General features: G+C 37.4%; 1 protein-coding gene across 1 annotated transcript in view; it reads right to left on the reverse strand.

Annotated features, from left to right (window-relative positions):
- Nucleotides 1–14,904, reverse strand: part of LOC126175353 (disks large-associated protein 2-like) — a 271,135-nt gene that overhangs the window by 17,079 nt on the left and 239,152 nt on the right. The window contains exon 3 of the mRNA XM_049922103.1: nt 3,287–3,391. Within this exon, the coding sequence (XP_049778060.1) occupies nt 3,287–3,391 (105 nt within the window). The remainder of the gene's footprint in view (nt 1–3,286; nt 3,392–14,904) is intronic.

Consider the following 14,904-nt stretch of genomic DNA (forward strand, 5'->3'; position numbering starts at 1 on the left):
TAAAACACAACAACTTTTGATGGGAATATCTAACAAAGTAGGCAATAAATCAGTAAAACTCTTAGGTATTTACACTGACTCAAAACTCTATTGGGAGGAACATATCAATCTTGCATTTGCAAAAATATCCCAGGTGGCATACCTTATCTTGAAACTAAGGGAGGTAGTGAGCTTGGAGTAACTTAGGGTGGTGTACTTTGGGCAATTCCAGTCACATATTTCATATGGTCTGATTATATGGGGGCATTCCCCTCACATCAAGAACATTTTGAAATTACACACACACACACACACACACACACACACACACACACACAAAAGAAAAAAAAACTCTTACACACAATATGTAAAAGGGGTTATATGGAGCACTGTTGCCTTCTTGTTTCCAGACTCAGAATACTCACAAAATTACAAAAAAGAACTCTTATGCATAATATGTAAAAGAGGTCATATGGAGCACTATCATCCTCTTTTCACCAGACTTACAATACTCACAATTACAAGTTTATAAATTTATGTGTTTTTGCTCTATATTAAAAATAATGTTTCAGAATTTGTTGCCAGAGGGGAAATATATGAACACAACACAAGAGCTAAGAGTAATTTAGACATACCACACCACAGATTAGCAAGAACAGGAAATTCTCACAAAGTAAACCCACTCAAAATGTTCAATAAACTGCTAGTTCATGTTCAGTCTATGGGCATAATATTTTTTTCAAATTAAGTGGTACAGATGGTGGTCAGATCACCCATTTTATGACATTAAAGAATTCTGTGAGATGCTTGAGGAGGATATTAGCATTTAAAAGTTTTCTTTAGTTAAACATATTATTGCGTGCTGTGGTTAAGTCATTTGTAATTGCATAGTGTATACAATACACAATACACGATGTACAGGGTATACTATACTATACCATACTACACTATATTATATTATAGTGTAGCTTATTCCATTAGCTTTTAGAAACATCCTGTTGTAATTTGGTACACTGCCATGCTTAAAATGTGTATTATAAAGTATTGACATTAGTTTATTTTATTATTATGTATGTACTACTACATCCTGTATGATGAAGCCAATATCATTGTAAAATGATCCATGGCAAATGAAATTCTTGATTCCTGCAGTTGCTGTGAAAGATAGAAATAAATGCAGCATGGTAATGTGGAACAGAGTGTGTTCAGAAGACATAATAAAACACTCAGGAAACCCTGCTGTTTACAGCATGTCCTGTGCTATATTAAAAACTACAATTGTGAAATTGTTCAACCACAGTGAGTAATAATAAATAAATGCCCCCATACCAGGGAATCTGTAGGCTTCCTGAAAGCAGCACTTATAGTACCAGTTTACAAAAAAAGTAATCCACATGAAGTCTCAAGCTACAGACCTATATCTACAACACCAATGCTAACTACAGTGATTGAGTCCATAATTAAAGCCCAGCTATTAAGTTATTTTGAAGGAAATAACCTCTTTTATCACAAACAGCATGGCTTTCATAAGGGCAAGTCAACTTCAATAGCAGTACTTGACTTATTTACATATACAGGGTGTTACAAAAAGGTACGGCCAAACTTTCAGGAAACATTCCTCACACACAAAGAAAGAAAATATGTTATGTGGACATGTGTCCGGAAACGCTTACTTTCCATGTGAGAGCTCATTTTATTACTTCTCTTCAAATCACATTAATTATGGAATGGAAACACACAGCAACAGAACGTACCAGCGTGACTTCAAACACTTTGTTACAGGAAATGTTCAAAATGTCCTCCGTTAGCGAGGATACATGCATCCACCCTCCATCGCATGGAATCCCTGATGCGCTGATACAGCCCTGGAGAATGGCGTATTGTATCACAGCCGTCCACAATACGAGCACGAAGAGTTTCTACATTTGGTACCGGGGTTGCGTAGGCAAGAGCTTTCAAATGAAATGAAAGTCAAGAGGGTTGAGGTCAGGAGAGCGTGGAGGCCATGGAATTGGTCCGCCTCTACCAATCCATCGGTCACCGAATCTGTTGTTGAGAAGCGTATGAACACTTCGACTGAAATGTGCAGGAGCTCCATCGTGCATGAACCACATGTTGTGTCGTACTTGTAAAGGCACATGTTCTAGCAGCACAGGTAGAGTATCCCGTATGAAATCATGGTGGTGAATCGAGGAAGTACAGTACATACTGACGAAACTAAAATGATATCTAACATGGAAATTAAGCATTTCCGGACACATGTCCACATAACATCTTTTCTCTATTTGTGTGTGAAGAATGTTTCCTGAAAGTTTGGCCGTACCTTTTTGTAACACCCTGTATAAGTCATATGGTATTGAGGAAGCTGTTCTACAAACTCTCAAGTCTTACCTAAATAAAAGGTGACAGATTGTATCAGTGCAAAGAGCAGACTCAGGTGAAATAAAGTTAAAACAGGGATCTGTTATAGGGCCCCGTTGTTCTTAATTTTTGTTACACCTTGTGGTTTAGAGGTGACCCAACTTTGTTCTGAAAAGGGGAAAATGTATTTCAAGCTGTTTAACAAGTGCGGGCCATATTTAGTGAGCCCAAGTTTTGTTCATCATCAACAAGATGAAAATTAATAAACACGAAACACAGAGGATGATATGTAGCCTAATTGATACTGGAGCTCTGGGTGACACAGCAACTGTTAAGCTGCTGCACTTTTTTCATTGTACCAAGTTAATTTGGCAACAGCACACTAAACATCTATGTTTAAAACCTCACAGGTTCTATACCTCTTGAAGAAACTAACAAAAAAAGCACTATATCACAGCAGTATACTATGCAACATTCCACAGGCCACATCAGCTATGGGCTGCACTATGAAGCCATTCTGCAGGCTGAAAGAATGTGCTTTTATTGCACAAGAAAGCAATGAGGTTCATTAACTTTTTTTTAAAAAAAAAAAAAAAAAAAAAAAAAAAAACCTTACCATTGCAAATCAGTTTTTCCCAGATTCTGACAAACACATAGTCAATAATAATGTTGTTTCTAGAAGTCTCTTCAATTTTATGGTGAATATGGAATGTTCTCACATTTCTTGCATTTAGAAATCAAATAACAGATCTCACACCTTAAGTAATGGGATTTTTAAAAGTATTTCAAATGCTGTATTAAACAAGTCTAAAAGTGATAACACAAATAACTAAGAGTCAAATTGTTCTTTAATAGCAGGTATTCAGTTCACAGACAGTATGACTTCTTCTTTCTGGAACTTTATTTCAATTCAGGTACACACTGATGTAGTTGTAATTTTACTTACACTTTTACACTGCATTGCTTTACTTGCCCCCTTTACACTGCACCAGTCCCTGTGGTTCTCACAGCACTGGCTGGAGCTTCCTCTCTCTGCTGCCAGTCCTTCCTTCTGAAAGTGGCAAAGAGAAAGTATGCAAATAATATATTAATATGGAGAAAAGTTAAGATACATACATACAAAGGTTGGTAAAATATAAAAAGATGGGAGCTATTACACACAGTGTACCTGAAACCTACTGACAAAATTTTTGGACTCTTTGGGAATATTTTCTGAATATTTTGGTATTAGGTACACATGATCTCCAGTGGCTCATTACACAGTAATAACATAATTTTATTTTTTTAATTTGTTACCAGAATTACTTTTGTTGTTGTGAAAATACCTTCACAGTGGCAGAAAAGCCTATATCTTCCAAAATAAATGTAATAATTTTCTTTCTCATAGTCACATATGTACAGATGCAATAGTACTGTTGTTGTCACTGTAGGAACAGCTCAAATAGTGCCATTCCATCATTCTTCCATTGCATTTATTGAAACTATAGTGTCATATGGCTAGCGTCTATAATCCTACTACCCTTCATACAGCCATTTATCATGAATGGCTGCATTCCTTACCCAGTCCCTATATGGACTGACATACAATCTGACATCCAAATAAATGGGGTGGATTGCTTTTCCCCCAGTCACCAGTGATTGTCCCATTTTCTGATGATGCGGTCTTGCCACATGAGTCACTGCCACTGCTGGCACCACATTGCTGCTGCGAATCACATACCTCCAAGTGTTGGTCTCTGTATTCTTCCATCAACCTGGTTATATCAGCTGCCACTTGGCCAGCCTATACCTGGGCAGGGGAAACATGTCACTTGACAGCTCGCATGTGGTTGGCTATACTGAGGTTGCAATGTTGCAATAGCTGCCACCGCACATGCCCGCAACTCCGATATACATTTCGTAAATCTAAGCTACAATCAACATTTATATGTTGAGTACAACAAAGTAAGTTTTTCTAACAACAGAGAGAATGATGAGGGAGACAAAGCATTTCATAGTATATGAAACTGGGAAATAAAAACACCCGAAGTTAATGACAATGTCTCTGAAAAGACATTCCTAATTGTTACCATGATAGCTGCACGTAAAACATCATATAATAAAGTAAACCTAAGTATACCAAAGAACACGCTATCCACACTCATAGAAAGAAATAAAGAAAAACATGCATAGCCTACCCAATTGCAGAGAGAAAGAATTAATTCTGTATATATTTAAACTCACCAATTTATTATGTCCATCCAGTTCTGCTTCACTATCATCATAACTGGTGCCAAAACCATTGTCCTCTTCCTCATCATCATCATTAATAGAAATCATTAATTGTTCATTTTCATTTATTATGTTGTCTGCAGTCTGTGCTTCTCTTAGGAGTTTAGCAACATGGTCTACTTTTTTCCTCCATGAGGTAGCATCTACAGTAGCAAGACCTTCACGTAGCAGTCTTTCAACTTCTGTTATAGTAAAAGTCTCTAACGTATACCTTGACTTCAAATTGATTAAAATGACAGTGATAAGGCTCTAGCATAATTACCAAGTGACCCTGTTTGCTTGCAATTTCACATAAAACGTATATAGGCGTCATAGGCTTATTTTGTTTTATGAGTGCGTATAAAAGCAGCTTTGTCATGCTCATGTCCACAGCAATGTCTCTCGCCTGCAACAACTGCACCATTGTTTCTTTATGGTCACTAGTGTTGGGAGTTTTATCTAAAATCACGGAATGGTATGGCGCATTGTCCGTCACAAATACTGTCGAAACACTAAACTGGAGCAACACATTTTTAAACCACTGTGAAAACCATGGGTGGTCCATATCCTCATGATAGTAACTGGACTTTTTAGATCAAAATACTATAAGTTCTTCAGGCACAAAGCCATTTGAAAATCTTGCATGGGCCACAATTAATCGAGATCCTCTTCCTGTTGGCTGATGACCACTGCTATTCAGAGTATCATTTGTCCAGCATTTCTCAACAGATTCTCCAGAGCTGACTTAGGTTTTGTCTAACCATATAATGTATGTCCTTTCCTACAATTTTGTGTAAGAAAATGGTATGAGCTGCAATGACATGAACTTTTTCGAGTAACAGTTTTCGTCCATGTATCTTTTTAAAACAGAAGCCCATACCTTTTAATATCATCTTAAGTGACATTTTCTGCCCTGAGAAAAGTTCATTTTCTTTTAAAGAAATTAGCAGCTTTGCTATTGTGGGGCATCCTTTGCTTTTATAGTATCTGTATTTGTGCTGAAGAATTGCATCAGATTGGAAAGAATCAATATCTGTAACAGGATGAGGCTGCTTTTTTTTCTTTCCCAGAGCACTTAAAAACACACGTTTCTCCCACAGGGGCTATCTTTGACATGGTTTACTTCACTGTCTTGTAAGTCTTGGAGTAGCACCCCTTTCCTTATAACAGTTGTTTCACTGAGTCCTAGAGTTTTCGAGGTACACTCTAAAACTTCATCGGCAGGAATCGATGTATGCCCATGAACAGAAACAAATTCTTTTTGTTGCTCATAAAAATCACTTGTCCTCCATAGCAATTCCAAAGCCTGACTATTTAATGGCACTCCATGGCCAAACAGATTGTTGCTTGGTGAACGACAATGTTTTGGTGACATTATCTAACAAACAAAAACTGTAGTCGAGGCAGTAACACAACACAACAGCAGGTGTTTGAACGCTAACATACAATGTTAACATGGAAGCTGGCAACATAGCAGCATCAATGCCGGAACTGGCTTTTGTTCAGTGCTGTTATTGGTTCAGAAGACGTGGTGCCTCGCATTCCTCACTTGTTTGTTAGTTATATTACCAACTCTATGGCGCTTGTGGAGTGACCTTGAAGTGACATGTTTCAGTGGCCCGGGCATAGACCAGTTGCAAATTGGGAGCCACGCCATGGCCAAGCACTAACCATCCATATTCCCTCAATATGGAACCCCCTTCACCTAGCACACCAGTCTCTCTGGATTGATGTTTGCCTTTAGCTAAAGATCAAGGAACGTACTGACAGCTGCTTGTCAGAACTCTGGGCCATCACTGAGTGTCTCCTCTGCACCATTTCATGGGACATCACCTGCAATGTCATCTCCAAGCCATGGGACACTACCTATTTCTGACACTGCTCACAACCAAAGACAGAAAATCACATTACAGTGGACATGTCACACTTCTGGGGCATCACCAGGTGCCTCCTCCGCATCTCTTCTTGGCTGCACCAAGTTACGTGCCTAGAGATTATTATCCTGCTTGTTCACTGTGCATCAAGTTATGCACCAAGAGACTGTTGTTGCATTTAACTTAATAAAATTCATTGTTCTGGCTGCCTGGGCTGATACCTAATAGTGTGTAGTTCCCACTTGATCATGATACCAAAAGAAATCATACACTAGGAACATATCAGCCAATGCTACCCCTTCAGCTGTTAATGTACAATCAACTCTACCAGAGAAACAAACCTATGACCAAACCAAGCAATAGTGAATGCAAGTTTTAAAGGTGAAGAGTAAAATGGGCACTACCAATGTCAGCAGCAAGTACTCTGGGTGAATGGAACCAGTTTGCTTCCAAACAGAACACACAGTGTATACTGCTGTCATTTGCACTGTTGGACAAATATTTTCAATGCAATAAAAATACAAAGATAATTGGGGTTAAGAAGCCATACAAAATGCAATTAACCTGTATGAGCCACTGGAGACCACAGGTTTCTGTCACCAAAAAACTCAGAAAATATTCCTGGATAAGCCCTGGAATTTCATTGGAGGAGTTAAAGGTCACACTGCATATATATATTCACCTCTAATAAATTATACAGAAAACTGCAAAACAATATGAAGTGGACAGAAGTACAGTATATCACTATTCTGGGATCTACTGAAATATTACTTAAATTCATCTAGCCCATAAAGTTAGTTACATAAAATGTTCTGTAAGTCTCACCTACAATAATACTGAGAATGCCAAGTGCACATTTTTACAAAAATTACATGTAGGCTGACAGACTCCATTTTGTACTCAACTGATGTGTTTCTTAAAAACAGCAGCAAATCATCATCCTCCATTTACAGTCATTATTTCCTTTTAATATATGCTTAATTTTGGTATGAGTCTCATACCTATAACTATCATATTCCAGCAAACTTTTTGTACTGTTCAGTAGGTAGATAAACAAACAGTTCTATGGGTGTGAACCTCTTGTATTCTAGTGTTGTGGCACTCTACACATGTGGGTAGCTATTTCAAATTATGGTTGTATAAGAAATGTGCTGGTGCCTATTAAAATTATGACACCATGAAGGCAGTGTGCAATAAGCACCAAGAATTGACATAAAATGTGCCACATGCTTGTTTATGCAAATAATTATCATTCAGTGCAACTGCATGAAATAACTAGAAGTAACACTATTTACATTCTGTATGTAAGGAAAAATTACACAGCAGATTTATAATTCATAACTCACATTTAAATGTTGTTTATTTGCAAGAAGATTGTGTTATTTCTCATGTAAGAAGGAGAAATGTCTACCAGCATGTGTTGCAATTAGACAGTGGCACGATTGTGGCCTATTGAGACTGTGGTTTATTTTTGAGTGGTACTGCTGCTCATAATTGGTCAAAATCCCTTGACTGTCATACAAATATGGAATTGATAGGTTCAGGAGGGCCATGCTGAAGCCATGCAACATCTTGGTGGCTCCACACAGCTAGCACCTGAGAGGAGAGACATATTGTTCACTCATCCATGCAGGATCATCAGCCACATCACCTACCGCTTGTCACATAATGTGATACAGCATCTGCAAATCTTCGGGGCCACAAGGCTGTACAGTTTACCTAAACTCCACAAAGAAAGCATTCCATTGTGAGCTACTGTTAATGCTATAGATTCTCCAACCTATAGGCTACCAAAAAATGTAGCCAAGTTGCTTAAGCCAATCATGGGTTGCTATGAATATCATACTAAAAACACTCACATTTTCATGGACATAATTAAAGAAATTAGAATCAGTCCAGATGAAATGGTCAGTTTGAATGTGGTCTCCTTATTCACAAAAGTGCTGTGGAAGCCACATTTGTACAGGTGGTTCAGTAGACTGTATGTAAAACAGATTTATTTTTAGTAAAACTGTCATTCATCATTGGATCTTACAAACAGTAGCTGGGTTTGGGATGGTTGGTACTAGATACTAGCTGGATGTCAGCATCAATACATGCCATGTTCATGTGCCTTGGCAAACTCCATTCACATGGCCGGCAATGTTGATGAGGTAATGTTTCCAGAACAAGTGTCAATAGGAACAACCAAACAATCAAGAGGTTGAAAGTGGTCATGTGAGGGCCGGGTACACACTTGGAAATGCAGTGGAGCCTAGAGCTTTGCCTTTTCTGTCAGCCAGCTCTCGACCTCAACAGGCAATCCTTTCCTGTCCTCTTGGACACCATGTCCACACAGTCTGTTAGTGGCCTCCCAAGGTGCTGCTGTATCCATTAATTATTAGGAATAAAGCTGGAGAATTAGCCAGTTTTAGAAAGGAAACACCTGGTTTTCATTTCAACTATCCTCACAAAATAGATGTCCACAGATTCTGATCACCTGACAACTGGTCAACTTGCAAAACTGCTGTTAGAACTTGGCGTAGTTCATAACATTTGGTCTGATATCCAAATTATTCATCCTTTGTGGATGGTTGCTGCATGAAATATCTCAGTCAAGAGCTGTGGTCTGCATGTTGTTCTAGCCTGTAGTCACTTTGTTTTAGCCTGTAGTCACAATTGGCTTCTGCAGTCAGTGTGATAAGTTTGGACTGACTTTGTCAGGAAGTATTTTCACTTCTTTTGTTGGCATTAAATGTGCCTATGTGCACCACTCTGTGTGAATACAAACATTGGTTGCACCACTGCAGGCACAGAGTTGCATTTGTCCACACCTTGCCCTTTCCTGCTCCCCTAGTAGATCCTTAGAGCCAGCCAACCAACGGCAACACACTGTCCATGCAGTACAATGTGTCTTTGCACCACCTGTGCCAATCACTGTTGATGCCAGAATCATGAGACAGCCGGTGCTGTCATCAGGGGTTGATGTCACATAACATAGGATCATCAGCATTGCAACTGCCATCATCTGCACTATTGCTGCTGAAGCTGCTGCCACATCACACCAACCTGCAGCTGACACCACCATCACCACAAGTCAAAAATTACTGTAAATGTCACTAGCACTGCACACTTGTTCTCTGCTGCCACCTTGTTGTGAGCATCCTTTGAGGATCATTGCAAATAGGAATAAGTTTTTTCTGTTGGTTATCACTGTCCTCTGTAAAGTCATTTCTTGTTATCATTACATAATTGTATTTCCCTGACTTGTAACCATGGCTGAATTATGTTCCCAGCAACAAGAAAGTAAGGAACTTGCTGCTGAAAGTGATAATGTGGCTCCTGGTGCTGTTATAAACAAAGAACAAGGTCTGGAGTAATTACACAAAAAGTGAGTCAGACTATTACAGAAGACCATAAGGGATCTGCAGTTTGTCCCATGACCTCTCTCACTTGTACTGTAATCAGTTTTCTTGCTGAAACTTTTATACTCACCTTCTCAGGGAAGACAAATAAAAATGTAGCTACTTTCTTGCAAAGTATCCATGATGTAGGATACGCTTGTTCCTGGATGGATGGATTATTACCAAATGTAGCCATATTGAAGCTATCATGAGATGCACATACAAATATCGAATCTGTAAACACCTTGAGAAATGCAGAAAAATTGAAAGTTCTGGTATGAGTGTTAGCAGAACACTACTCAGATAAGAGAGCAGTTAGTTACTACAGTGCCATTTGTGTACACTGTAGAAAAAACTGGGTGACAATTTTGAGGCTTTTGCTAACCGTATATGAACAGTTTTGTGTCACATGTATCTACTAGGATCAGATGCTACATGAAATGATGTACTAATTGAGGAGGCTGAAGCAGTTGGGACTGGCATTTTCTTTAGGGCAATGAGGCTAAAGTGGTTTCACAAACATCTTTACATGAAGTCGTAAGATTAGTTTTGTTGTGCAAAGAGGCAGTGCAAAGAGGCCTGGGCTACAATTTGTTTTCACAAATGATATGCTCTGTAGACACTTTAAAACACACCAACATCCTGCCAATCGGTGCCACACAACATATTGTCCTAATTGCCAGGAAGTAGGGTGCATTAGCAGTAGTTGATCCCAGATACAAAGACAGTACCATCAGCAGGGGCACTCTCCAAGAAGCTACAGGCAGTACGAGGGGTCTCAGTGGGGAGATGGAATGGGTACGTGTCCTGACACCTAGCTCCATCCCCAATAAAAATGCTCAGTTTTTTCTGTTATAGGGATATAAATAAGGTGGCAAATGTAATAGTAGAAGGAAAAATTCATGGGAGGACTATCAAAGTTTTAGTTGATAAATGTGCACACCTATTTGTGAAGCTTCTGGAGAAACTGATACTCTTGCTACTCAAATACAAAAACTACAGAGTACTAATATTTGGTGATATCAATATAGACATTAGGTTCAAGAATAGAAATGTTGATCACTTGCTAAATACATTAAGATCCCTTAACTTCATTTGTGTAAATGCAAGACAAACCCACAAGACAGGAAGCATGTCTAGGTAACATAATTTGTAATTTTCATCTAAAAAAAAAAAAACAGAATTCAACACAATCAAGCTAGGCAATTCAGATCATGAGGGACTATGGCTCAGACAAACTCTTAACAGTTAAGCAACTGAAACTTCCATAGACTGCAGAAAAATTATGAGACCAATTAATGAGTCAAAACTAAACAAGTTGATAACTAAATTGAATTTAATAAAATGTGATAAAATAATAACCACTGCAGGTGCAAATTAATCTACCAACAAATTTCTAGAACTGTTAACTGAAAAGTTTGAAGCATGTTATCCTAAAAAATGCAAGAAAATATAAAAGCAAAATTGTTACACCAAACCACAAAGTCTAAAAATCTGGTAACCCCACACCAAAGTAGAATAAGAATCATAAAGCCACTCTATCATGATAGGTCCAAGCATAATAATGCTGACAAGCAAATGTACATGAAAATGAAAAACATTTACAGGTCTGAAATCAAGGCAGCTAAGTGCAAAGTAAATGATGCATATATACTGAACTCAGTAAATAAATGCAAAGCTGCATTGGAAATTATTAACACAGAAACTAACTGTGATGATTAAGTATACCAGACACCAATTCCACCTGATATTCTAAATGAACATTTTGTTAGTCCTCAATCAAATAACAGCATAATGGAGAATGTGAGCAAGGCAGAGGCACTGCTCCCAGAAATGAACAGTAAGCAGACAGACAGCTTTCACTGGACATTTGTAACTGAGAATATGGTCAACGAATCAATAGCTAGGCTTGGTAATTCTAGAGCAGAGGATTCCTATGGTCTCTCATATTATGTTATTAAATACATTAGAAATCAAATTGTAACACCACTGACTAAAATAATCAACAAAATTTTAAATGAAGGTAATTATAGAGAATGTTTAAAAATATCTGTAGTTAAACCAGTACATAAGAAAGGAGATATAGCATCACCAGATAGCTATTGACCAATATCACTTATGCACATAATATAAAAAATAATAGAATACTGCATGCACAACCAGATGAGTCAATATTTTAGATTAGATCAGACTAGATTTACTTTCATTCCAATTGATCTGTAGTGAGGAGGTCCTCCAGGATGTAGAACATGTCAGAAAAACAACAATACCTGACAAATATTTACAACTAAAACAAATAAGCTAATGTACTATTCCACAGGTTCCAAGTGGAATGATCATTATTTTTTAATGAACACTATATGAAAGAGTCATTTTACAAATACTAATGCACTGAGTTTAAAATAAAAAAGGTTTTTTATTTATTTATAAGCTAATAAACGTGTAATACTTATTTACAATGACCACATTACAGCACTGAAATGGTGCAGAAGTTACACACACACACACACACACACATTTACAATGAACACATTACTGCACTGAAAATGTGCAGAAGTTATACACAAATCAGTTGGTTTTACTGAGAAATTCATCAATGGAGTAGAAGGAGTTGGCCACCAATAAACCCTTTAGGCTTCTCTTAAACTGAATTTCATTGGTTGTTTAGCTTTTTATGGCTGCTGGAAAGTTATTGAAAATGTGTGTTCCTGAATAATGCACAACTTTTTGTACAGGACTAAGTGACTTTAAATCCTTGTGAAGATTATTCTTGTTTCTAGTATTTATTCCATGAATTGAGCTGTTGGTTTGAAAAAGTGGTATATTTTTAATGACAAATTTCATTAAGGAATAACTATATTGGGAAGCAGTAGTTAGTATCCCTAGTTCCCTAAACATGCTTCTGCAGGATGTTCTTGAGTTCATACCATATATAACTCTTACTGCACGTATTTGTGCCCAGAAAACGTTAGCTTGGCTTGATGAATTACCCCAGAAAATAATCCCAGATGACATTATGGAGTGAAAGTAAGCATAGTATGCCAGCTTTTTCATTTTTATATCCCCTATGTCTGACAAAATTCGCATTGCAAACAGAGATTTGTTAAGATGCTTCAGCAGTTCTGTGGTGTGCTCATCCCAGCTGAATTTATTATCAAGCTGTAATCCCAAGAATTTAACACTGTCCACTTCTTCTATCTTCTTGTCATTGTATGTTAGACATATACTCGTGGGACACCCCTTACAAGTTGTGAACTGCATGTAGTGTGTTCTTTCAAGGTTTAGTGACAAAGAATTGGCTAGGACCCAGTGATTAATGTCCACAAATATTTTATTAGCTGTTCTTTGTAACACTACACTTGATTTGCTATTTATTGCAATGTTTGTATCATCAGCAAACAAAACGAACTTGGCATCTGGTAAAGTTACTGATGAAAGGTCATTGATATACACAAGAAAAAGTAAGGGCCCCAAAATGGAACCTTGTGGGACCTTACATGTAATTAGTTCCCAGGTAGATGATCCCTGATAGCTTGATACATGTCTATCTCCTAATAACACCCTTTGTTTCCTGCCAGAGATATAAGTTTTGAACCATTTTGCAGCATTTCCTGTTACACTATACTATTCTAATTTGTTTAAAAGGATATTGTGATTTACACAGTCAAATGCCTTTGACAGATCACAAAATATACCAGTGGCCTGCAATTTTTTCTCTAATAAATTAAGCACATTTTCATTGTAAGTGTATATAGCCTTCTCAATATCAGAACCCTTTAGAAATCCAAACTATGGCTTTGACAGTATGTTATTTGAGATAAGATGGTTATAAAGCCGATTGTATATTAGTTTTCCTAAAACTTTTGAGAAGGCTGGCAACAGTGAAATTGGTTGGAAATTTGATGCTATTTTTTTATCTCCCTTCTTAAACAGTGGCTTAACTTCAGCATATTTCAATCATTCAGGAAATATTCCACTGATAAACAACTGGTATTTCAACCATTCAGGAAATATTCCACTGATAAACAACTGGTTACACAGATAGCTTAATATGTTACTTAGCTCAGAATCACATTCTTTAATTAACTTTGTTGATATTTCATCATACCCACTAGATGTTTTTGATTTTAAAGATTTTATGATGGATGTTATTTCTGCTGGGGTAGTGAGGGTCAAATTTGTATTATGGAAGTTACTTGAAATGTCTGGTCTGAGGTATTCCATAGCAGCATCTACCAAACCTGACAGACCCATATTTTCAGTAACAGTTATAAAATGTTTGTTAAAAAGTTCTGCAACACTATACACATTTGTCACCAATGTATCATTTACTCTTATTGCTATTTGTTCCTCTTCATGTCTGGTTCTGCCGGTCTCCTCCTTCACTATATCCCGTATTGTCTTTATTTTGTTATCTGATATGACTATCTTTTCATTGTAATATATTTGCTTTGATGTCTGTATTACAGTATTTAATATTTTGCAGGACTTCTTGTAATGTGCTATAGCATCAACATCGGAACTGTTTTGGATTGACAGATACAGTTTTCTTTTTGTTTTACAAGAGATCCCTAATCCTTGAGTAATAATAATATACTCACCTCCTCACTGTATGGTTTCAGATATAGCCTTTCTACAGTCAAAGCAGTTGAGAGTGTGGTAGCAAAAATATACAATTGTTTTGAAAATAAAGATATTATCTGTGCAACATTGTTGGACCTCAGGAAAGCTTTTGATATGGTCTCCCACAACGTTCTCATAAAAAACTCTACCACTACAGAGTGAGAGAGAATGCTCTATGCCTAATTCAGTCATACTTGGACAGTAGAAGACAGTTAGTTAAGGTAAATTATCAAATGTTGAAATGGCTCCCAGTTGTAAAGGGTGTACCTCAAGGATCTGTTCTTGGACCTTCCTTTTTCATTATTTATATAAATGATTTACCTGCAGTTGTATCATGTGATGCAGTGCTATATTATGATGACACAACACTTATCACATGTGATACAAATATTGAAAATGTGCAACACAGCATTTCAGCGGCAATGGAGAGGTGC

This window comes from Schistocerca cancellata, chromosome 3, assembly GCF_023864275.1.
Source record: "Schistocerca cancellata isolate TAMUIC-IGC-003103 chromosome 3, iqSchCanc2.1, whole genome shotgun sequence".
In the NCBI taxonomy this organism is placed as follows: Eukaryota; Metazoa; Arthropoda; class Insecta; order Orthoptera; family Acrididae; genus Schistocerca; species Schistocerca cancellata.